Source organism: Prinia subflava, chromosome 6 (genome assembly GCF_021018805.1).
Source record: "Prinia subflava isolate CZ2003 ecotype Zambia chromosome 6, Cam_Psub_1.2, whole genome shotgun sequence".
NCBI lineage: Eukaryota > Metazoa > Chordata > Aves > Passeriformes > Cisticolidae > Prinia > Prinia subflava.
This window is the reverse complement of record NC_086252.1, coordinates 29,473,020-29,499,787: the sequence shown is the minus strand read 5'-3', so window position 1 is coordinate 29,499,787 and position 26,768 is coordinate 29,473,020. Positions and strand designations below refer to the sequence as shown.

General features: G+C 41.7%; 1 protein-coding gene across 4 annotated transcripts in view; it reads right to left on the bottom strand.

Moving 5' to 3' along the window:
• KALRN (kalirin RhoGEF kinase) overlaps positions 1-26,768 on the bottom strand; it is a 467,474-nt gene that overhangs the window by 156,112 nt on the left and 284,594 nt on the right. For all 4 annotated transcript variants that reach the window (XM_063400879.1, XM_063400874.1, XM_063400877.1 and 1 more), the window contains exons 12-15: positions 25,706-25,875; positions 20,573-20,747; positions 10,105-10,300; positions 4,329-4,495 (exon numbers count right to left, since the gene is read on the bottom strand). In XM_063400879.1, the coding sequence (XP_063256949.1) occupies positions 4,329-4,495; positions 10,105-10,300; positions 20,573-20,747; positions 25,706-25,875 (708 nt within the window). The remainder of the gene's footprint in view (positions 1-4,328; positions 4,496-10,104; positions 10,301-20,572; positions 20,748-25,705; positions 25,876-26,768) is intronic.

The following is a 26,768-nucleotide window of genomic DNA, read 5'->3' as shown; positions in this document are numbered from 1 at the left end:
ACTTTGACACAGATTTCACACAAACATCTGAGCCTCTAAATAGAGAAACATCAGAAAAAAAATATGGGAATTCAGTCTTAAAGCAACCTCATTAGGAAGAGGGACCCCACAACCAGTCTGCCAGGTTTCCTCTTGTATTAACACATATTCAACCCTCTCTTCAAGTGTCTTGCAGACTCAGATTATCCAAGGGAAAGCAGTTCAGGTGGACTGATGGATTTCATGTGCCAGCAATGCTGCCAGCACCGCTCCTGACCACGGCTGCTGCCACCCATGAGTAGCTGCCCCCTCTCTCCCCCAGAGTGTGGGGTTAGACATCCATCCTGGGGTTCCCACCTTCCCTTTTTCAGGCCCAAGGAGCATCCAAGCACTAGCAAATTTTGCCTCCAAGCATCTACACAGTGACCCCTTTCCACTTCCAGAAGTCTGGCACTTGAATGTTAGAGCCTCATCTGGGATTGGCATCAGCTATTTCCATAGTAATGTTCCTCTCTTACTTGTGTCATTTACATACAGTAAGGAAAAAAAAATCAGTTGCACAACCAAAGCTTCTTAAATCTAAGTTCAAAACCCTTGCAGAGAGATCTCTTGGGCCTCTGGTTTGGAACAGGGAACTGGTTGAAAGGTGGCATTTACACATTTGTATCTGGTTTACAAGACCTGCTCACAAATTGACTCCTGCTCATATAGTGCTTAATACCTTTTCATTAAAATACATAGAAAAGCTCCTAATACAGCACCAAGGCACTTCCATGATCATTTCCTATATTAATAAGTTCACCATTATTTAGCAACGTGCAGAGAGGCCAACCTAAAAGACAGCTTTAAACAGACATTTCCTACAAATTACAGATTTTATCAGCTTTGTAGAAGCAGTGATTAAATAATTCTGGAGTTTAATAAATAAATAAATCTTCAAAGACTTTCTTATACATCTTAACAATTTTTTACAACAGAGAAGCAGAAAGAGTTTTATGGGATCTTATATAAAAGCCACTTGTCAGTGGAGAGCAGTTTTACTGCAAGGCATGGGTTGTTTAACAAGGCAGCCACCACAACTCTGAAACAACTCCCACCTTTGACTCCAATTTGCTTTAGAGAGGCTACACTGCTGTACAGGGATTCTCTGTAATTAAATAATAGTGCCAAATTCTTCTGAAACTCTTAATTTCTTCCCTGGAACTCTGCCATCTTCACTGGACACAGAGACAGACTCTACATGAAAAATAAAGATTGAGGCACCCCTTGTGCAGCCATCCTTAAGAAATGAGAGCTCTGCAGTGTTTTTGTTCACTGCTCACTTTAGGCAGAATGCTTTCCTTCATGTTTCTAAAAAATACTTAAGGCCTTGCTATGGATACCTGTCCAGTCAGATAAGAAAAGATTTTGAAGTTTAGAAGACAAAACAATCTCAGTGAATCTGTTACAGCTCCAGACCCTTTGCAGCTTTCTTCAGAAGATTTTACTAATGCAGACACAACCATCAAGGACAGCTTCTGGTAATTTTAACCATGTTTAAAACTGCATCAGTTTTCCAGGAGCTATTTGACATTATATTAGGAATAAACAAATATATTCAGTGTCTCTCAAATGACTACTTCCCATCATCCCTTGGGCATATATATTTTGAAGAAAATCTAATGCCAAACAGCAAAAATAAAGGGATAACAAGCACATCAAAAGGATTAAATATACTTCAAAACAACCTGAAAAGCAAGCATAGTGGGACACCTTGAGGATATCTTGGAGCAAATTAGGTCAAGTTCAACACTTACAGAATACAAAGCCCGAACCACTCAAAGATAAATTAAGGAGACAGGGAAGCCAAACAGCTGCAGGCACAGCATTAGAGTTTGTTTCTTTAAACTGATCTCCGCAAATCTATTCTGCCATTACTTTTATGTAAGCAGTCCAAGCTCTATAGTTTCTGTCAGAAATGAATGGGATCCAAATGAGGGAAAATCAGGCTTGGGCAGAATTTTTCTAAATAACAAAGACCTTGTGAATTACTGATCTTTACTATTTCCAATCTAAAGCAGTTCACAGAACGTCTCATTTGGAACTGTTCCACTTGAATGGCCCCAAACTTCAATTCATTGTCTTGGCATTCAAACCCTTGGTGCATATGATACAAAGCAGAGATCTCTGGAAAATGAAACTTAAATAGATAGAGACAGTTAAAAGACTTTTTATTTCCATGAGCCATTATATCAAAATGCAAACACATGTACATGTAGCAGCTTTGACCGATTTTACTCTGTCAGCAGAACTTAACACAGCTACAGGAGGTGTCTTGCAACAACCACATCTCAACTCATTCACAAGAGAAAGAGCAATTTGGTAATGAGATCATCCATCATCTCTGATGCACTGAACTGAAAGTGAAGGAAACCTGGACCGGACTGGAGATGAACTACAAGCCAAAATCAATACATTTCCCAATTTCACTAAATACTTGGGACTATGACTCATCTGCAGGAAACCAAATAGATAGGACACAAATATTTTAACTTGCCTCTTTCTAAGGGAGATTGGTAGCTATGGTAATTTATAGGTTAACAAGGAAAGGGGGGCTTAGTATTCAGCTGAACAAATAAAATGTTTTTTCACTACTGGTTTGCTGAGAGGTCACATAATAACAAAAGCTCTGATGGTCCCAAGCTCTGTTAAAGAAACACTAATTCAAGGCAGCTGTTCTCTCACAGTGAGTATTAGCTCAGTCCCACAACCACTTCCTTTGGGTAGATTTAGGTTTAATATAGTTAAGGATCAGCAGATATTTGATAATAAGGCAAATCACATCAGGTACCTGCAGAAAGTGCTGCACTGCCACTGAATGGCTGCAGGAGCAGCCACAGGGCTGACTGCACTTCATCCCAGGCAAGGGGCAACCTGTGTCTTTAACCTTTCTGCTACACATGTAACTCCTCTCTGCTTCCTGTCGGAAGTTAAAATGGCTCTGTTTCATCACAAATCTATCACAAACACCTCTAAGCTTAGCTAAGCTGTGTATAAGAAATTTCAGGAACCCAGAGAAAAAAAAAGTGTCTACATCATAATCATGTTAAGATGGTGATTATAAATATCACAAAGTGTTTCTGGGTTTTGCTTGGTTTGGTTTTTTCTTTTTCAGAAGAAAGCCAAGCAGTCTACAGAGCTCCAAAACTTTGGGAGGAGCTGATCTTCAATAATCACAAATGAAAAATGACCACATTTTAAAAACGAAAATTAGAAGAGTTCTCTGCTACTTTTAGGTAGAGTTTAGAGTTGCAAAATATTCACATCAAAGCAGACTCTGAAAGAAAATGTATGCACTGCTGTTAGTGCTGCCAGTTTTCTGAGGGTGAAGGATTATTTTTTTTTGCTGGCAATGATAAAGAAATTCAGACAAAGTATCACTCAGGTATTCAGTCTTCAAAAGTGAATATTTATGATCATATGTACTGAGCATTCAGAGAGTGTATAAGTAAACAAATGAGCAGATATCTTTCATGAACACCTTGGGCATTCCTCCCAACACCATCTCCCAACCCACCTATCTGTGTAGGTAAAATGGAAAACTGACTATTTTAGGTGTCTGGAAAAATATTCTTGTTTTTTGTGATGAAATCAAGACCATTCAATTAAAAGACAGACATACACTAGAGTGTGAAGCCACCTATGGGCTAGGAAGCAGGAAGTGTAATGTTATCCTGGCCAGCAAAGGAAAACAAAGAAACATGAGGCATCCAAATGAAATATTAGGGAAAACCAAGGAAGGCAGGACATGACTGCCTATGCTAGGATGAAATCTGAAAGAAAGGCAATGTAATAATACTAAGATGTCTAAACAAGTCCTGGGATCTAGAGCTTACTGACAGATTTTTTAAATCACCAGAAGATGTTAAAGATTCCTGCAAGACAACACATACATAGCAATAAATGAAAAGGTAAAACTACCTTAATGTCATGCATAACGCCTAAGAGCTCAGTTTCCTTTGCTTTAGGCCTATTCTCCACCTCAGCTTAAGTCTGGGTCACAAATCAAAGAATTCCATTCGCAGAACACTTGGAGTTTGAGGCCATTTCTCCAGTTGAGAAGCTACGTGGTCAGTTCTGCACAGAATTCCCACAGCTACCATGAAGCCAAAAACATGCACACTTGGGAGAGCAGAGCCCCTTCCTCTTTGCAAAGGGCCATTCTGTGACCTGTCAGCAAACCAAGTCCTGTTAAGGAAAGGGGGATTTAGACTGCCCACCTAAAGGTTTGTCCCTTGGCAGACCCTGGCTTAGTGGAGTCAATGTATGCACTGGCTGAAACCCCCTCATGTGTGGTGAAAAACTCTCACCTGCTTGACCTCAGCCTGGAGGTGCCGCAGCTGCAGGCACTGCTCCAACCTCTTGTGAGTTTGGTCAGCATTAAGCTCCAGCTCGTGCTGCTTCTCATGGAGGAATTCCAGCAGTTCTTGAACCTGTGTCGCAAGATCAATGTCTTTTTCACAGATCAGCTCAATGCCTGTAACATGCAGAGGGAGAGAGATCATTGCACTTACTTGGAATTTCAACTTTGTATAGCTGTAAACTTCAAATTTTTTTGCCACCTAACACATTGATTTGCACCTGTCTGAGTAATTCTTTCTGACTTAACTTTCTCACACGTAATATTTGGCTTTCCCAGCTCCCTGATCTTCAACACTACATTTTTCTACAAACTGGTGTTTCCCAGGTGGTCATTGCTCATCTGACTCATCAGCATCTGGCCAGTCAGACTGACTTAAGAACAGTCTTGCTCAAAAACTTGCATGAACATCAAATTTTAAAAAAGACAGAAAAATTCTCCCTTTTTTAGGGTAATTTATGAACTTATACTTTAGAAATGCATGTTAAAAAAAACCCCAAACCCAGAAGAGAAAAGAGATAAGGAAGCAAATAGAAAAGTGAAATACAGGAAGTAAACTCTAGGCATCAGATGTACAGTAGTGCTACAAGTGCAGGGAACTCCATAGAGAAAACTTTTTTCCATCTGGATGCTTGTAGAGGATCATTAACAATGAATTAGTTTAAGTCAGACTTTAGTTCTCTCAGAATTATTCCACAGACTGACTTTTGCCCAATCCTCACACAGCAGACAGAAAGGATGTCTTAGTACCACATCCCCCTCCCTTGCATCCTACATGAACTTGCTAACCCCTCAAAGGCCTGGTCTGATTTCATGGCCCTGGCTTGATCACGAGACTGAAACAGAGAATTCCTGAGGCCCTTCCTACCTCCTGAATGTTTTTCTGATGCTGTGAGCCTTGTGTGGAGTGGTTACACGACCTACAATGCAGCTTCCCACCTTCCCTCTGGGTGACAATGATGAGATTGTGACTCTGGGATCGCTCCCAGTGCAACTGGAAGGTTTGGCCTGGAGGAAATCCAATGTCAGCCCACGTTACTGCACTCCCTGGGACTGCAAATTAATAAAGACCCGACTCTTCCCTTATGAAGGTCTACTGGAATTGTGCCATTGGCCTCGAAGCAGGAAGGATAAGGAACCTAACAAAAATAATGTGATTGCAGTAATGCTGAGGAAACATTGCACTTTCCTCCAAAGCCTTTTGATTTCATGGAATAATACAGCATTAAAAAAGAAATGTGTTAATTAGAAGCTGCTGAAAAAAAACCTTGGACACTATTTTTGAAAACCATTTAGAAAGTTGTCTTTACCTCCCTCTTTGTCCTCCTCAGAGGCTCATGACTTTCACTCAGTGGTATCTACAGAGGACAGCACACAAAATAAATACAACCTTATTACTAACCCTATCCCTTTTTCCTGGTTTCTGGTTTTATCAGAAAAAAGCACATGGGAATGCAAATGATTGGCTTATTCCCTTCCCCAGCCAAAACAAAACAGTTCCTTCATTACCAAATAAAGTGGAATGGCCCCTGGCTTCCCATTTAAAACTGGAAATTTAATATATGTTTCTATTCTTGGGAGTGAAGTTCTTTTCAATTGCCAGACGCCAGGCATTGTTGCTGCAATTAGCCTGCATATGGCTCTGTATCCTGAGGACATGATGGCTTTTTGTATGCTTGACTTCACCACACCTATTGGATGTGAAGCACACAGCTTTCCCTCAGCCGGCGCAGCTCTGACCGTGCTAACTCATCAGCAGCGACCAGGGAACGGCCTGGGATGCTCTCCAAGGGCACTGTGTGCTCCCCATGATGAATGATCTGCCCTTTCCTGCTTGTCATGTGTCACGCAGATTTATTCTGCGGTGCTGGCACACGCGGTGAGAGCGCTTTTTCTTCTCGAGTATTGGTTGGCAAAACAGAAAGCCTTGTTTCGTGAATAATTCCATACATATTATTTTTACATTGTGTTTTGACAGCTAGAAAAGCACAGCTGACTTTCTGATAAAATGAACTTGGTTGCCATTTTCTTCTACTGCCTCAAAGAGTGCAGCAGATGTCAAGTGAATGATACTGAATTGAAAATATTTTTTAAAAATCCTACAGGAAAGAGTACTGAGCCACACTAACTGGCATCCTACAAAACATACATTAGTGACACCTGAACTGCTCACAACGTGAGATACAATTCAGTCTAGGGATGGGGTATTGCTTTATAACCTGCAAAAAACTGTTCTGAAACTGCTTCACACCTGCTTTATGCTGAAATATTAACAGCCTGGGATAGCAGAGTTTATACTCTCTTCTTTGCAATATAAACTACAGTTATAATTAACTAGAAAGGATATCACAAAGCAAATTAAATAGATTTCTGCTTCCCTTTTAAGCAATGCAACACTTGGAAAAGATGTGAACAATGTTAGATTGATGACCAGGAAGCAAAAGGACTTTGAATTTTACACGGATCAGGCAAGGACTGAGTAAATGTTCCCAACTTGAGCTCTACAATGTATTTCAGGTTTGACTGAGAAGCAATTTGTCTAAGATATAAAAAGGAGCTCTCTAAACCCTAGGAGACCCCCCATTGGAGGCTCATTATGACAATGATATTGACAATGCAAATGGACTTTATTAATCAAATAAATTTGCACAATCAATTAACCAGCTATTAGAGTGTAACTGCTTTTAATGCCTAGAATCAGACTAACTAAGGTGCATATGCTAATAAATTACCTGAACCCATCATCACCATAGCTTGGGCCCCAGTGCTGAATCACTCCTGAATAATTATCCTAAACTTCTGTGGGAAATGGATTTCTCAGAAATTTCCAAGTTGTCACTTTTGGAAGCACTAGGCTCCTTCAACATAATGAGTTAGGCATCCAAAAAAATCAATAATCATTTCTGAGAGTATTTACCCACACATTTAGCTTTGCTACCAGCAGTAGAGCTAAAATCAAACAGGAAAAATAGCAGATAGGTTCCTTGAAACAAAAAGAGCTGGCTCCAGTCTTGTTGAGAATATTACTGTAATATTCTCTACATACAAATATGTATGACAATATGTATCCTGACACAGATTTTAGTGAGGATTTTGCAAGCACTCCAAAATTTCAGGAAATGCAACCTGACTTCCAGATCTTACCTATTCCCTAACAAAACCAAACCTTTCTTTAAAAGATAATTATTCTGATGGAGAAAACAGTCTAATCCAGGCTCACTCACACGTGCTGGAGTATTGGAAGGAATCACAGGAACATAGCCCTGAGCTGGATAGAACTTTGGAAATTCTGGGCTTGCTGAGATGCCTGATTGTATGGATGCCCTCAATATCACAGAGTCTGACCTGGTGCATCACAGAACCACTGGATTTACTGTACCAACACACGAATGTTCACAGGGATTTCCACATACACCACAGCCTAGTAAGGGTCACTGCTCCAAGTCTGCATCAGACATGCAAAACTCATGGCTGAATGTCTAAAACCTTCTTTTTCTACCTCCTCAAGACTTCCAAGTGAAAAAGACATCATAAATGGCAGCACCTGGATGTAATTTTATCTGACAGACTCCCTGGCTTAAAGACCTCCAAGACAAAGGACAGAGTGATCAAAATCTAGTCACTTCCCTGTGTGGCATGTTGAAAAGAATAAAGCTGAAAGAGAGTCATAGGGAAGGGAAGAAACTTGGCCAATTAAGGCTGGCTGGTTAGGTAGAATGGCTCTGGAAAATCACATTTTCTCTGGCTTTATCTTCTGTGCCTACAGCTGAGTTTTGATTGTAGCAGTGGTGACAGTGTACAATAGAAGCAGCAATAGCAGCTGATTTCCCAGAATCCCTGCAAGTTTCCAGCTCTGGCAGTTAAGAACAATCATCCCCTACCCTATGGACTGAATGGCTATGATAAAGGATTCAGGAAGAGGGAGTAAAATTAAATCACTTTTTTATGAAGTATAACTGTTCTTTATTGAAGTAAGAAGCAATAGGCTCCCAAGCACTATCCCTCTCCCTTATTTTTCCATTCTCCCAGCATTTAGCATTCCATGCATAGCAGACATGGCCATTACCTTTGATTAACTACAGTTACTCCACATCCCCATGGGATTTCTGCTTCCCTGCTTTTGGGAGCAGTGGATTTTTATTGGGTAGGCTTCACAGAAAATCATCTTAGAGAATCTTACAAAAACATTTTACAATTCACTGAGTTCCTAACCTTTTGTCAGCAATCCAAAATAAGTTGTTTCTAACTTCTTGACAAACACTGAATTTATTTATTTTTTATTTTCTAAAAATCAGTCACTGAGGCTCCTGACTGTGCTCTGTTCTGGATCATATTCTTTACCTCCCATGGATTCCTTCAGGATGAAAAAACAGGCACAAGAGTGCAAACATCTTAACCAATGTCTTAGGATGAGTTTTCTAACTCAGAAAGAAGGGCCAGGCATCATGTGGGCAGATCTGAGAGAGGCTCACACACATGGCTCACAGAATGCACCAAATTATCCAGTTCACAACATCCTCTTGAAGCAGTCCTCAAGCCTCTGTTGAGTGCAGCCTGCCAAATCAGGCTGGATACTGCCAGATTGTTTTGAACGTAGGTGCCTAGAGGTAAAATGTTTGCCAAAGAATACTACCATAAAATCCTTTTTATTTCAAACGAGGGAAAGAACAGGAACTGCTCTTGCTTTGCACTCTTTCCAAACATTTTAGAAAGTTAAAGCACTGTACAAGTAACATTCGCTTCTGGGCTTTATGTAGTGATTAATCTGAATTATGATATTTCTTTTCCAGATGCAAAATTCAAGGATACAAAAACTTTGACTCTTAGGATGTATTAGAAATTCTCTTATGCTGAGAAGCAGAGTAAAATCAGACAGACTCCCTATCAAAATGAACCAAGACTTTCATTTAAGAGCACATCTCAAAGGCCTTTTTTACACCCAAGTTGCCACCTTTAAGTGCACTCTGAGAAGGAGAATTCAAGTATGGTTTATCAAATTCCAGTTTTACACAAAACAATTCCAAGCAGAACTGGCTGGAAACAAGAGTTCCATTTCATGACCGGTTTCAAGGCTCTCATACTTGGAGTCTTTCCCAGAGGACTTTTGAATAACTACTCTCTCTCCCCTCTCTCTCTTGGGCATGTCTGCACCTTGAAATGGGGAACAGGGAAAAGGTACTCGAACCTGCAGAGCATGAAGACAGCCCATCTGCTCAGTTTGACTCTCACTTATTTGCAGTAAGATTAACAAGCTTAGGAGTCTAGAATGACTAGATTCCATCCAGACCTGAGGTGTGACTGCCCAGCTCAAGGATCTGTAGCTCATGACTACACAGTGCTTGTTTCTGAGCTGGAGCAAGGACAGGAGCTTGTCTTGCCCTCCCCTCTCCTTCCAATTTGGAGTCAATCACACACTCCATCTTGCAGCTGTGAAACTTTCTGAATGAATCTCGAAAGTCAGATTCATTTCCTCCATGAGTTTCAGTCTCAAAGAAACAACAGGTTTTTACCTAAAATCCTGAATTAAAATTCTCAAAATCTGTGGAACAGTCCTGGGAGTGGAGAGACAGGTATTGCCTATACTCATGTTAAAATCTTATTTGATATGTATTGTGGTATTTCTGCTTGTTATACATTTGGGGATTTGGGCTTTTTCTTGTTTTGGTCTGGTTTTTTTTTTTTTTTTCATTTCTCACGTAAAATTGAGATCAAATTGCTCTTCTCACCTGAAGCCTGGACCTCCATGATGTACTGGTGCAAGTCCTGCCCTTGCTGGATGACCTCAAAGGTCATGTTGTTCATGGCCAGCTTCCGCTCGGTGTGACGCTGCAATCGCTGCTCAGCCAGAGTCAGATCCTCAGTGTTGAAATCGTTCATTTGCCTCAGCAGATCCTCATTCCACGCATCCAACTCTGCTGTAACCTTCATGGGCAGAAGACAGACACTCAGGATCAATGAAATATCTTACCCTCAAACAATGTTTGGATCAGAAAACACTTCTGACTCTGATCCAGAACCCTTCGAACTCCAGATCCTGCCTATTCAATGGTGACACTTCACATTTTTCTTAGGTGAGGATCCATGAAAAGATTATCAGCCAACAAAAACTGTCACCTCCCTTTTCCCTTACATATCCCAAATGTCACTGGAAGAGAATACCCTCTATACACTCACTGATGGTAGAACAAATGTTTCTGAATATATTCAAATTAAATGAAAAAAAATGCTCTCAGAATTACAAAACACCCTGCAACCACACAACCCCAAAATGGCCTGAATGTTTCTAAAACCATTTTGCAACACATTATATGTTACATATCACAGATGTAATGCACAACACAGAAAAATCACACTCAAGGTTTAGGTGAATCATCTACACATTCGCAAATGGTGCCTGGCTGTAACTCCTGGGAACATGCAAAATCTTTGCTTTCTCTGCTTCCTAAATGTGACACACAGGCTGATGATTTTAGCAGCCCACTTATTGTATCTCCTGCATTTTACATCTTTCTCCACAGTTGCCAGCTCGTATCAAAGTCCTCCAGTTTTGCCTGTGCAATTAAAACAAGATCTAGTCTCTACCTTAGCAGCCCAGTCTCACCTCAACCTAGGTTCTGCTGCTGCAGACAAAAAAAGAGGGAATGTGCTAGTGACAATGAATGAGGGAGAGGGGACAGAGGAAATGGGAATATACAGTGCAGAATACAAGTTTGAGAAGGATTGAAAATCATTAAATAAATGCCTTAATTCTGATTAATAGGTCAATTCCTCATAGCTAGATTCAGGAGAGCTAAAAGTAGGTATCTACATTCCCACTTGTGCACATTATGATGCTGTGAAAAGTTCTCTTTTCACTAAAAGTGCTCCTCATGGCCTGTGTGCAGTGAGATGTTTAAGGAACCAAGATTCAAAATTTTCCATTCAGCTTTCCTTTCCAGAAAACCTACATTATATGCAACACAGGCTTAGGCAGAGGACACAAATGAAGCAGTTCTCAGCCTTTCTCACATTAGAATGGACAGGAGCATAGAGTTTTGCACTAGAAAAAAAAAAAAGTGCATGTTTTAGTCTCTTTATTGAGAGAAGCAGAAAAACAGACTTACTCAATGAAGAACCAGGGACTCAGCTGCAGAGTAGAAGGCAGAGTGTGGATATCCTGAGGGGTTTCTATTTTTCTTCAGCTTGTTCCTTTGCCCATTCCACTCAATTACCTTTAAATAATAGCTATCTCTACACTGTCTTTGCCCTCATTCCTGATTCCAGCAGCCTCTTCCTCATTCACATATCACAGCAGGAGTCCCTGGACTGTGGAGACTTATTGGCACATTTAACAGTTATAGAAAAATGTCCAAAGTTGATGGTGGAGAAGAGTTTTAGTAGAAACATTTACATTTAGGGACAGATGCTCAGCTAACAGTAATCAGAACTGAGGTGATCTTGACCTCATTTCCAACTACAAACAACAGAATTAATTCAGAGTGAGCGCAGGTTCCTTCAGTCTTGACAGTAACACAAAGTTCAATGTAAAGCCCTTTCTGCTCTGTCTAATGGAAAAGCAGGTGACACAAGTGAATCAGAAAAACTTCTTCACTTGGCTGCAGAAGGGACACTGACCACTATTGCTTTTATTGTTAAATCTACAATAATTTCCATTCCAGCACCAGGAAATGGTTCTTCCTGACCGTATTGGTTTTTGCCCCTCAGGTGTGAGTGTCCAAGACAGGTCAGCAGCAGAAAGGCATCTGCAAACACTCAGGAGAAGGATGGCTCCCAGGAACAGTGCAGGGACTAACTGCAAAGTGCAGCAGCTTCCACCAGGCTCCACACACAGAAGGAGCTGCACCCCAACATCGACCTGGCCCTTGTGGACAAAAGGGATTTTGCTCTGTTATCCACACTCCCCAGATCCCATCAGCGTTCCAGCTAAGGAGGAAAGGATGGTACAGGCAGTGAGGAGGCAAGCTGATGAACGATGCAGGATGCAAGGCCAGCCCATGCTGCTCCATGTCTCACTGTCAGGGCCAGGAACAGAGGTTAAACCTGCTCCTGAACAGCTCTGGACAGTTGGACACGTCCAGCAGCAACAAAGCTGTCAGGGTGAGTGCCAGCTCTGCCAGGCCCAGAGCACAGCCACCAGTGGAGGGAAGCAGCCTCTGAGCGAGGGCTGATGAAGGAGTGACTGTCATCCCATGTGCTGGGTCAGGAGAAGAAAGGGAGGAATCAGGCACAGCAAGAGGTGGAACAACACCAGATTTATCAGGTACAGGAAGGCTGGGTACATTGCTCTGAGTAACAAACAGATGGCTAGCAGGGAATCTAAAGCACACTAAGGCAAGAAGCAATAGCAGGGCTGTGATAACAACCCAAGTTTCCTGAATCTCAATCTGGTGTCCTATTCCAGAGACCATGCTGCTTTTCACATCTCATTAGGACATTTCCTTTTCTGTCTGTACAGACAATGGTCCAAAATCCCAGCATTTTCTGAACTTCAAACAGGACCATTTAGCAATGCCAGAGTCTGAATTTACTGGTTTGATTTAGGTATGGGGAAAATGATTTCTTTTTCTTGAGGAAGAAGATGTAATTAAGGAGCTCTGTTAACTACAGCCATATATTTTTCAGGTATAAAACATGGATGCTTTCACAGATTAGTCAGGCCTTGATATCTTCGATAAAACTTGGACTGCATCAAATGGAAGTGTCCTGTCCACTAAGCTGTGGCAAGACCCAATTGCCCAATTGACTGGGCCTCTGCCAGCAATTCTCTCATAAATGAGGGTCACTTGGCCGTGAACTTATTTTATTCCCTTTTGACAAAGAAGAATGGCTGATTAGTTTACCCTGTTCACGCACAAGGTTTTTTTTTGATGGGAAGTACTGACAGCACTTCTTGTTTTATTCACTTTACTTACCAGTGTTAGTGATTCTAAATAGACCTCAGCAACACTCACAGGCAGTGAGAGAAGGGGAGCCCTGCTGTAATAGAAGACCTGAGCTCTGCTCTGCTCTGCTGTGGCTTGAGAAAGCAATTGTACCAAAGAGGAAGGGTCTTGAGAGCAGCAATAGCAGCAGTGCAAGGTCTGCTAGCACAAGCAGCATTATCCCCTGTTTCCCACACTGCTCCAAGGAAAGCTGCACATGACTCATTGTCAGCCACACTTCAGCCAACTCCGTGGAAGGAGCCACTCTCCTTTTTTGTGGGCTGTATGAGGTCAGTGGCCAAGAAACAGCTCCCTATTAACAAAGGAAGGTCAAACGACCCAGGAGTAGCGACGAGAGAAAGGCATGGCAAGGCTGTTGATTCCAGTGAGCCTAGGAAGCACATTTGTCATTCCTCACCTGGAACAGATGCTCCTGCTGCCTTGATAACAGGAGGAGAAGCTGTGTTGGCAGTGAACCCGCTCTACTATGAAGTGAGATATTGAGACCTCCTTATCAGAGAAAGGGAGGAAGCACATGAGTAAATGCTGGGTTTGTGTGAGCTCCATGAGTCTATCACAGAGCAATTATGGATATGCAGACTATGGCAGCCAGGTCTGCTCTCTGTGCAGACACAGTGACCACAGGCTAGACCACGTAGTCTTTAGGCAGGAACCCTCCTAAAGCAGCAACTTGATATATCCAAACTCCCTCTGCTGCATTTGCTGCCTCCTGGATTTGTCATGTTGCAACATCAGTGGGAAACATGACCAAATGGAGAGGGACATGTTCTTGAGCCCTGGAGAATAATGAGAGCTGTAAAGAAGAAGTACCCAGGTGAAAAGCAGCAGCAGTAATAATGACAACAGGAGCAGTCCAGGAATCTCATGCCTACATTGCAGCCTGCTTGTGAATTAGGCCAAAGGGCCTGCCAGAGCTGCTGCAGCTGCTGTGCAGGCAATTGTACATGTCCAATAATTTCTTATCTAAATCCTTAAGTATATTTTTTTATGCTGCTGATGAGATTTTCTACAAAATGATGCTTCTGAACCTTGAATGCTGCCTGTTTGGCCTTAAATCAGTGTTCAACATCTAAAGTTGTTTCGTGTTGTTTAATGACAACCAGAAAATTTTGTTTGCCAGCTGAAGGAGGTGGAGAGGGGAAGTGAGGAATCAAGTGAAAGAAGATAAATGCTATATGGGGAATGAATCACACAGGAGCTGATATTCTGAAGTATGGGCTGAGGAAGGGCATATGAGGAGGAGGGAAGAAAGTTCTATCCTGGGAGCACAAGCTATCAACACAAAGAGAGTGGGTTTGAGAGGGATCTGAAAAGGAATAAAGATTCCTGGGAAGAATAAGCAAATGTAGGAGGCAGGTTGGAACAAAAATGATGGTGCAAGTAGGAAGAGAAGCAAAGGTGAGAAGAGTGGGTAGAGCATGGGGGTGAGCCAGGACAGGAAGAAAAGTCACACAGGCACAGAGCAGATCTGTACTGAAAAGGCAAGATCTACCTCATTTCAAGAAAAAAGAAGTGACAGCCATACAGCTGGGATTAACAGTGAGGATGGATGAGATGAGAGGTAAGATTTGATCCAGGAAGAATTAAAAAAAAAAAATTCCAACTCCCCAATGTAGAAGGAATGTCTGTGAGTGCAGAAAGAGAGGAATTATAATGGAGTTGGTGAGACCAGACCTCTAAGGCAGTCACCAGACAATGGGCACCAGGAATGCAAGGGTAAGAGCATTCAGAGCAGGCTAAGGAGCACAGGACTGGATGCAACAGTGTAAGTAGGAGCAGACTACAATAGGAAAGGGTAAATGGAACTATCACTTCTACAGATCACATAAGCAAAAAGTTTGCAGGTCCTCCTTCTCAGGCCTTGGTTTTGGCTGATGCTGTGCAGAATGACAACACTGTCACCCCATTTTTTTGACAACAGACAGAGATGCTGCACTGGCTTAGTTGGGACCTGAGCCACTGAAGTGTGAAAGGACTGTCACAGTGATGATTCTGCTCCAGTGCTTTTGACTCCTTTGAATCCCCAAAATATCTGGAGCAACAATGGAATTCAGCTCCAAAACACAGGGTGCCCAGAACAGCTTAGAGCATTCCTCTCCTTAAAATGAAGTGACATGCAGTTGGAAAGCTCAGTATAGATGGAAAAGAGAAACAAAAGCTCACGAAGCATGAAACATTACAGGATCCCAGCTTACAAACAGAAAAGGTTGAGATTTCTTTCAAATCTATCTCAAAATCTTTCTAACACTTATTTCTAATAAAGAAGTTCACACCTGAGTGTCAGGTCTTAGTCAGTGAGGGGGCTACAAAACATCTTGTACCTTCATGCAGGTAGCTAATGCTCTTGAAAGGTTCTGCTAGTGTTATGAACCTGGAATGGAATGCTTAAATGAGTTGTAAATAACAGTGAAATGAGCTGCTGTGAAAGCTGGCTCCTGTTTCCTGCTAAACTCATGCTCAGGGATTGTTGTGAACAGCCAGAAGAAGCAGCAAAAGAAATCAAGGCTGAAAATTTTAATTAGCAGGTGAAATGGAGCCAAAAAAATTGAATGGGGGAAAATTAGATATCCAGCAGGTGAATATTTAGTGATCATGGCTTTTTTTGAAATATTACAAACAGCTCACAAGATCCAATTTGTACTCTGCAGCTGGAACCCCTTAAACCCTCAGAGGACTGTTTTGGTGCAGGAATCACATCACTCAAAGACGACAGAACACAGGTTCTGTCTAGCATTTCACATTTTAGGAAAAGAAACAATCCATGCAAGGGAAGGAGTGGATATTTCTGGGAAAGGGAGAAGGAAGCTTTTTTTGAGGTAACCAACAAATGTTGCTGGACATGTATTGGCTGAGATCATTCCTGTTCTCAGTCATTGCATTTTATAGAGGCCTACAGATGAATTTGATAATCTCTCTACAAAAGCTTAAAGAGAAAAATACGTGGAAAGACTCTGCATGGCAGTAATTTTTTAGGGGTTGCAACTCAGTGCATTTTACCATTTGGTTTTATACATTTACTCAGCATTGTGCTGTACATTTCTATTCACTCAAATAATGTAAGCCTTTAAATTACGATTTCTGAAGCAAGGGACAAAGTATACTTGACAGATCTTCCTGAGGATGTAACTCTGGAGCAAGACCATGCTTTGTATGCATGATACACTCAGCGTGGTGCCAGCACTGCTGCTGATCTCTGCCAGCCCTCACACCTCCAGCCCCGCTCCCAACCCCTGGCAGAGGATCAGCTCCCACGTTCACATTCCATGAAATCTCCCCAGTTACCGGGCTGGCTGCACAAACTCAGCTGAAGTCTGTATCATATAGAAAGACCAACCATACAATCCCAACGATCCTGTCTTGTTTTAAAAAGTGCAGTGTCTTGGTAAAGGAATAAAACCTATCAGGCATCAGGGTTAGACACGTTTCCTAAATGAAGGATGGGCTGTCATTTTGTGGTGTTAAAACTTAGGGCAGAAGAGCCTCCCGTAGGGACAGCCAGGGTCTCTCATGTTTCTGTTATGTCTGTTTTCAGGTGTTGCCATAGTTTGGATTTCATAACTTACCCCATGAACCCAGAGTGCAAATATCAGTCAATATAATGAGATTAGGGCAAGAAAGAACAGGCAGCCCATGCTATGGACTTGTGTGTTTGTACTTAAATTTGTATCTGCCAAACCTGCCACGACCCCAGTACAACACAAAAGCTGCCTGCGAGGTTAAAAAGTCCTTAAAAGTCCTAAATGAACACAGCTGGTCTGCCCTGCCAAAGAAATAGGCAGGTGGCTTCTCTTAAAGGAAAGTATTTTTCCTGAAGACAAAATGCAACAATAGTTGACAGATTTCACTGAAGTACAAGATCAATAATGCCTAAATAGATGGAAAGAAGTGTTGATTGTGCAGTAATTAATAATCCTAAAGTTTGTCTGGACTCCAAACCTCTGTCAGGATGCAAAGATTATAGAAAAGCTCAAAAACCAGGAGGGCTACAAAACAGATGGGCACCTTTAGGAAAGAGTTCCAGAGGAATGGGTTATGTGATCAGTGGTACATATTTCAATATTTGGGGAGAACAGTCAAAGCAGGGTAGGTCCCAAAGAACAAAAGACATACATTTCCTAAACAAAACAGAAAATCACTCATTTGCCATTTGTGAATTTTTAAAAATCTTAATACTTTGTTTGTGCTATTAATTAAAAAAGGAAGAGAAAGAGAGAGCAGCGGGAAAAATTAACAGAATTGAAAATGTTCATTACCAAAACTGGAAGGAAAGAGACAGCACGAGATGAAACTCTTTTCTGAGGCTGAGCTCTAACGTGCAGCCTTCCCTAAAGCTGTTGGAAGCAGCTGGGCTCCCACAGCTGCATCCCTGCAGCTTCCACTAGAGAGGCAAATGTTCCTCTCACCAGAGTTGCCAGGGAAAGGTCATCATGCCAAGGGATTCCCTGGAGCACAAGAGCCGACAAGAACACACACCTGAGAGGGGAAAATGGAAACTCAGTGCTTGACAAGGCAGAAGCAGCAATGAGGAGAAAGATGTTCAAGAGTGGGAGGAGGAGGAGCACCCACATTTTGTGGGCAGTCTGTGTGAGTGCAGGAAGGATGAACACAGCTCAGCAGGTAGAGTCTTTCACTAAGGATGTGTTCAATACAGCACTGCTCTTTGGACAGATGGAAGGGGGCTTATCTAGGCTAGAAACAGAGAAATTCATTTGACAGTCAATCATACTGGTGCACATTATTTCACAGTTCTTAATCTATGCAGGATCTAGGCTATTATGGAAAATTAAAACCTAAATACATTTCCAGTCATAGCTCAACCTGTTTGTCTTTAGTAGAAAGAAATACTTAATTTGCTGTTCTAAATGTCATCATATTTTTCCCTCAATAGCTTGGAATAGTCAACCATCAGAAATACTACATGCTTTTAAATTATGGTGATGAAAAAAATCTTTTTGTTTCTCAACAATAGCATGAGATAATTCTGTTAATTCTTGTAACAGTTTCCTACTGACTTGGAATCTTCATTACACAGCTGAGGCAACTGACTGCAATCGACTTTCTAGGCACCATTACTGTGTCTATTCAGCTGTTGTTTGAAATGCATAGCATACCTGTGTTATTTAACATTTTATTTCAAACTGCCTTTGTTTTATTATCCATCAAACTGCCTTTCTTGTTAAAGCATTATGTGTACTCAGAGAATTTAAGATATTGACCTGGATATGTTTTTCACTGTGTTTTCAGTAGAAATTGTCATAATTATTCTAAAATAAAATTATTTTTCTGAGAGAGGGAGCTTTCTAAATAAAATTATCTGCCCATAGAGTCTGTATGAAACATGTTCTTAGATTTCCCTGTAATATTAATCTTGCAGAGGGAATTCAGATGTTCATATGATAAAAAATAGCAAATCTACAGTGACAAGTAAGTGGTGATTTTCTTTAAAATCCTTTCTTGCTAATCTGATTTTAGAAGACTCTGAAGCACATTTCCAATTTTAAATACCCTAACGTATCACAGCCACTCCATTCTGTGAATATACAGAAGTAGGATCTACGCAGAAACAAATCAAAGGTATCCACAAAGTATTTCCATACTGGTATCCCATGTGAGGGGAATAATCTAAGTTACATCCTCTCCTGATGCCTTGGTTGCCCCATCAGTAAAGTAATGCCTGGTAGTGATACTATGTGATTGAAAGACTATTTACAAAGAAAATGTGACTTGCTCTAATTTTTTAAAAAGATTTTTCCTTAAATTGGCACAATTATAGATTCACACCTTGAATCTGCAGTGAAACAGACTGAGACCTTAATTAATAACTCACATGGGTTTGCCACACACTGTCTACAAACACATTTGTGTGTTTCAGAAACACATATTGGTTGTCTCTTTTTTTCAATTTTATTTTTGAAAACACAGGTGCCTTTTACAGGTATGTTCAAGCACAGCATTCACACCCATTTACATCTTTAGAGTAAAACTCTCAATTATTCAGCATCTGCCACACCAACATGTATCAGAAGTATCTTCTATTTAAATATAGGAAATAACATAGTTTGCTGAAAGGGCAGTATCTGACATGAAATAGATACATTTTTATATTTATACACAAATACAAAGAATGCTGCCTCTCAATAGCAAAGAGGCTGCATTTAACTGGTAAATAAACAACAGTATTCTGATTTGCATGATTAACAAGCACTGTAGGACAGACTGCAGTGAAATACCTCAATGTGCAGTCACAAGAGAAATGCTCAGACACTCCTCACTGATTCCTCTGTCTGGCATTCAGCTGTAGAACAGGACACCTTTTAGCAGACTGGACACCTGCTTCTGCCTTTTATTCCACCATAATTCATCATGCCACGTCTAAAACACGAAATGTAACACCGCATTCTAAACCTCCCATTACTCACCAGCGCCCACCTTGAGACTACCTGAGATTTAAAACAATAACTTCAGGAATGGATCACCCTCCAACACTTACAGGAGCTCCCTGAGCTGAACAAGCACCACAAAGGACACAAGCACTGACACCTGTCTCACAGACTTTGTGTACAAGTTAATACACATTTTGTTCTTTTTTCATTTCCTATCAAAACTAGAGAAAGTAGTTACTGAGGTTGGCTGGAATCTCTTCAAAATTTCTCAGTCCAAGAATACCCCAATATTTTGATGAATTTTCCATCCAGTCCTTTTGATTTCAATACAGAATTACAAAACAGAACCGAAGACCTTTTTTTTTTCATGAGGAAATAAAAATGTCCCTTTATTTTAACCCCTATATATTTTTGTCCTTTTTAAATAAATCCAATGCAGTGTCTAAAAAGCTCACCTTTTAAACATCCTTTCCTTTTATGCATGTTTTTTCACTCTGTGGTTTAAAGACAGGCATGTATCTGTTTGCATCTGAAGGACAAACCTCACTAATAAGTGCCAGGGAACTTTCAAACCTCTGAGTGACTCCTGTCACAGGGAGTTACAGCAGGCGCCTCACAAACCTCTCTGCAGAGCAGGCGGGTTCCCAGCACGGTCAGGGAGGCACCCATGCCCCCATTCCACTGCCTCCTGGCAGATTATCCCAGAGCAGTTTATTTTAGGTCCAACAGTGTGGATTAAAGCACAGTTGTCACTCTCTGTCCCCCTCACTGGACAGAGGAGCAGAATCAAACAGCTCCAGGCGTTCCCTCACAGCAATGGCCACAGGGCCTCTCTCCCACCCCTCCCCGTGCCCGCAGGCGGCTCTTACCTCAATGGTGTACTGCTCAAAAATCCGGAGCTGAAGGAAAATGTCTAGCTTGATCTTCCTCTCATGGAAGAGCTCTTCCATCTGTACCTGGGCCTCGTCGAGCTGCTGCAGCACGGATTCGATGTGGCTGATGGAGCTGTTGTGCGGGGTCTTGTTGCTGGAAACGGCGGAGTCCCTGTAGCAAGGCAGAGAGCAGGGCTGAAGCTGAGCTCTGAGGCGGCCCAAAGAGCAAAACTGCAATCTGGGGTCCTGCTGAGGAGCAAACCCAAGCACAAGGGCTGAGGGAAGGTGTGTGCAGCACTCATCTCCTCTACTTGCCGAAACCCTGCAGCCCTGAGCGTGGCACAAAGTTTGAGCAGGGGGATCATACCTTCTCTGTGGTGACACTGTGACCTTACAGACTTGGGAGGGCCGCGGGAGGAGGTGGCACATCAGTCCCAGTGGCTCTCTTGAGACCGGCTGGCAATCACCTTTAATGCTGCAGGGTCACCCTCACGCCCGTACTTACACCAAACTGAGATGCTAGTCAGCCACCTGGACCTTTACAGGTTAATTTCCTTCATTTTCCCTATTACTTACAGACTGACTGATCCAGAATTATGAGTATTTTAGACCAATGGCTAGGGATGCCTTGGGATCCTCTGGATAAGTACAGCAATGGATACAGAATACAGTGCAAAAAAAAAAAAAAAAAAAAAAAAAAAAAAAAAAAAAAATCCCCAACACACCTTTGAAAAACTCCAGGAGAGATCCTGACTTGTCTTTTCACTGGGGGAAGTGAAAGGAGATGTGACTGTGACAGGTCAGATACTGCTGCAGCTACAATTCCCATTTACAGGCAGCAGAAGGGAGCAAACCCTTTAACTGGTGGGTCAGGACCAAGCAGGAATATGCTGTACTTGAAAGCTTAGCATGGGCACAGCAAAGTCCTGACAGTTCCTGTTCTATTTGTGCTTTCATTTCATTCATGTAAATTAATCGACTCACCTACAGTCTATGTCTTCTGCAATGTTTTTTTTTCAGTGACTGCTTTATGGATAAATACCGTTTGCAGATGTAAAGAACTGAAATTTATCTTCAAATGTTCCACACAAGGTCCCTCAACTTTCAGAAGGGCCAGAAAGGAAACTCTGAAGCCCAAATTTAATCTTGGCTTCGGCACTTAGGCTAAAACAAGATTTAGATGCAAGTACTGCCCATTTCCCTTGCTTATATGGGAATATTACACTGATATTTCTCACTCCAGGTGTCATGGTTTCTGCCCCACTCTGTTTTCATGTTCTTGGTGATCACAGGGTCTCTGCCTCCATGGCAGAGCTGCACAGAGGGAGGAGGAATGAAAACAACTAGAGATTTTGAAACTACAGCCTTATCTGAGGCTGCATCCAATCAAGTTCTGTTTCCTTCAGTCAGCACCTGTCTTCTATAAAAGGACATGAAATAAGTCTTCACTCAGATGTAGGATTATTACTATTCATATATTATCTAAATTACTCAATGAATTATTCAAGACCGGTGTTGAATAATCTCTCACGGGATCTAGAGACACACTTAGTTTTAGAAATTCTTTTTCATTAAACATTTCACTCTTCACATCAAGCCACACTTGCATTTCAGTGACTGATGCAATACAAAAGTTTAAGAGCAGTAATCTGGTGGGTTTTTTTAAGTCTCCTTGGATAAGGCATTGACAACCCCTAGCTAGTCTGGTTTGAGAAAGATCTCCCTACAGGAAAAAAAAACAAAACATTTCTGAGATTGCAAGCTTCTGCCACAATATTTCTTGTTCTGTCTGGTGATGAGAAACTCTGGGAAAGAATAAATATAAGACCCTTACTAATCTTTAAAAAGCTATGGATTAGAGTTTTAAAATTCAAGGAAATTATTGGAAAAAACACTCCAAAATAAACTTTGGGGAACATAAAATTGGACTCAGTACATTGCTGCTGACTTTAAAATGAACACTGTGCTCCTAAAACCACTTTCAGTGCTTTCACTGGGAGAAGGCTCCATGAGAAATACCCATTATCTAAAGACTATATGCTGAACTACTGTAAAAAAGGCAAGATAATTAACTCTTCATTGGATTTTTTTTCAGCCATGAGCATTCCTGCTTTTCCTATCTCACTGGAACAAGTCATTGTGTTGCCTTTCACAGATGACCAGAAGTATTGCCCCCAGCAGCACCCCTGGAACTGCAGTTCAAAAGGTTTGCTTTGCACTGACTGCTGAGAACAGCGATCACCTCAGCAAAGCACTGATAAGGAGGAGTGAAAAGTGTTTCCAATGTGAACCATGACATGCACAGAGTTTCGAGGCAGGCCTGCTTTATTCCTGATAGGTGTGGGCTCCTGAGGTGGGCACTGAGGCCCTGAAGACCTCGTGTGAAGTGCAGTTCCAGGCATGGTATTTAGTTCAAGCAGCTGAGCTTTTCATTGCCTCTCTGGAGGAAACAGAGTGCTGTTAAACAAATGATCTTCTCTAAACCAAAATCTGTTCTCTCAAAGATAAGAACAAGAGACATAAAACTTTCCAAAGCTCCAGTAATTTCATTGCTTTTAACCTGTGTTATGACATGCTTGATAAGAGCAAGGTATTTCATTATTTTCATTGTAGCATTTGCAGTCTTCATCTATTCTTCATGGCAGGTACAAGGTGATCAACACTGAAATGCAATCCTGTGTTAAGGAAGGACTGTAGCAATTCTTGTTTTTCCTTTTTTCCTTTATCTGTGTGTTCTTTACCATTGCCAGCAGCCATGAAAGCAGGTAAGAGTGGGCACACACAGAGGCAGCTTCATGGATTTTTTTTTTCACACTGTTCTGCTTTGAAAGAGCCCAGGATCACATTACAAGCTTTGCAGTTAGTCAGAAGTGCTAAAATCCAACACTTGACAGTTCAGCACTGCAAAATTTGTGTGCATTCAAAGGTTTGGCAGCTGTCCTCTCTGGGTTTGGTATTAACTTCATCAGAACCAGGGGATCGCTTTGCACAAATATGTTCATCTTCCTCCACCCTGCTCACTGCCCAGAGTATAAACCAGACCCCAAACCCAACTCTGTTAAACACAGCTGTCACAAAACCTGCCTTGGTATTTTGCAATCATTGGAGCATGACACCAATTACAAAAAGAGTCTCAAAGCTGAGGCCACTGTCACTTTTCCAAGACTGAAACTAAGAATTGATGACGTCCACATTAAGAGAAAGCTGAAAACACACACGTCACCTTGCAATCACCTCCTCCCCATGCTCCACTGACTTCTCGGCTCCAGGTATTACCCTGGCCACTCTCCGCACTTCCCTTCTGATTTCAGGTCAGAAATCCTTTAGGCCAATAACACAACCAGAACCAGGACTCTTTGAATGTTCACACTTTCTGCAACCCCACAAACCACTCCACACTCCACCTCATGGATTTGTACAGGGTCCCTTTCAGGCTCTACCCCATGGGTGTTCACACTGAAGTTATGCCATTCCAACAGTTGGGAAGAGTAACAAAAAAATATTAGCCCACAATTTCACTGCCATTTTTTGGATGTCATAGAAATGCCATAAACTTTGCAAAAAATTTCTTTGCATAAAAGTAAGTTACCATGCAGACCTTCGACTGACCTCCTACAGCTGGTCATGCACGTGTTCTTAGCTAAAACCCCTTCCCCACTGGCAGCTCACTTACCAAACCCAGCATGTTTTTATCCTACTGATCTCATCAGCAAAGATGAATAGAAGGATGGAATGTCTACTTCTGATCCTTCCTCTCCAGCTCTAATATTGGCAAGCAATACCACAGCTCCTGTCCCTCGCCCTCCCCTGTGGTGCTGGCAAGTCACACACAGAGTTGGAATCTCCATGGGCTCTGGTGTGGCTGCTGAATGACAATCAAAACCCGGAGCAGTCCTTTTAAATCTCTCACTGTTTTTTTTTCTGACCCAGCAGAGAAAACTCTGCATCCAGGATGACAGGAAAAAGCTTAGAGGAAAGCTCACCATATGGCAGTAGTAAAATACTTAGGGACTCCAGGAGGGCTTCTGGGGGCAGAGCTCCACCAGAGCCCTCACTGTCCATTCTACTCTAGAGCATCTTCTGCTTTTCCTGTCAGGTTCCTATCATGGCTCATGACTTTCTGCACATCTCACGTAGGAAGTAAAAGCATCAGATTAGGAAAGCTCAGGGTGAGGAGGATGATGTCACCCTCCTGAACTGTCTGGTGAAATGCATAAAACCTTGGATATTTGCATGTTATAACATATACAGAACATGCACACTGTGTACATGTGGGTAAGGGCAACCTGTAACAAAACAAAGACCTAAATAATAAATGATGTACTGGACTTGGTTCAGTGCCCGGTAACATCCATAAGGCAGGAAAACTTCATTGCTGTCAACAAAGCTACAGGCACAGAAAACCACTGTAACAACAAATGAGAGAGATTTCACAATTACAAATTCTTTATAAGCTTACTCTGCAAATATTCCTTTGACTATACTTGCAGATTGAGAAAGAAAAGAAACAAACACATCAAACCCCCAACAAAAACCCCAGCCTTTCCCCCCAAAATTCTTGGGGCTAGTCTCTTCATGTATTTTAAATTAGGCAAAAATGAGCTGGTTTAATTCATAGTGCTAGTAGAAGAACCAGTAATAAAAGAGCCTCTTTGACACTATGAATAAACCCCACATACACAAAGATAAATAGAAGGGTGCTGCATGCAAAATGAAACAGTGAAGACTGTTAGACACGTGTGTATTTTATTAAGAGGAATACACTTACCCTGCATCAGGAATAACATATAAATCATGAGGTCTCAGTTCATAACCATTTAACAATCTTCTATAAATACCAACTTAAAATATTCACTTCAAACACATTTGGATCCATTCACTCCCCAGTGCCTATAAATAATCTCTCAGTCAAACAGGAAACCAGTGCTGATCCACAGACTACTCTAATCAGCTCACACAAATCACTCCTTGTAATTTCAACAAAACACTCAAAGGATCTGCAGAATTATAAATAAGCAAAGAATTAACAAACTCTCCCAGTTGATCCTAGCTTGCAGTTCCCCATTAGGCACCCCTAAAGCACAGCATGCATCAGATTTCTCAACACCTGTGCCCCAGGTGGATGCTTACCTGAGCTGCTGGATCAGATCTTCCCCTTCTTTGATAACGTTGAGGGTGGCATCCAGGGTGGCTGTTTGCTGCTGCTGAAACTGCTTGATAAGCTCCTGAACTGCATCCACAGAGTCAGCACACACATCCTCTAAGAGCTCCTTCTGCAGATCTTCCATCCATGTCCACAGCTGGGAAGAAGGGGAGGGAAATATAAATCAGAGAGGGATTGAGATTTAACCCTTTTGCTCTCTAATTCCAGATCAATAGGCATTAACTCAGGCTGCATGTTTCACAGGAAAACTGACCTAAAATTTGTAAACCCAAGAAGATACATTTGTTATTGATTCCATTTAAAGCAAGAAAATAAGATTTGTTATTGATTCCATTTAAAGCAAGAAAATATGAGGTAGTTTTCAAAAAAACCCCAACAAAACCAACAATTAAATTTCTGCTTATTACACAGCAATAACTAATTCTTTTATTCTGATTAACTCTTTATACAATTAGCAAATTAAAATCTCCTACAGATAACTTAACCCTTTCAGGAGCTGAGCACTATCATCTGCTATTAATTTCACATGCAGCTGAAGCCTGTTGCAGGACAGACTCACAATCTTTGGTATGTGTGCATGGTACTGACTGAAGTCTAGCTGTGCCTTCCCAGGGGTTGAGGTTTTGGGGTTTCCTTTTTGTTTCCAGCACTCAAACCCCCTCCTCAAAATGCACTCAGACTCTGCATTTTAACTCTGGGAAAATCCAAACATAGGAAACAGCAGTATCACCAATCAGCCCCATGCAGATCCATTAATTTAGCGTAGTCCTGACTACCATTTTTAAAGCTACAATCGCAGCAACAAATCATTGCGAGTGCTGGGATGAGAATTTCCAGCCAGCTGTTCATCAGAGGTCTGCACGGGGGCAGGAATGCCCCGGCAGCCTCTCGCTGGCTGTAAAGGCTTAACGCGAGCGGAGGTTTCCCCTTTAAGCTGTGCTGAAAAGTGAGTGTAAAATCGCACCAACCGAGCTGGCAGCCTGCCAGCAAACCCTAATGACTCCACCAGAGACTCTTTTCTGTGCCACG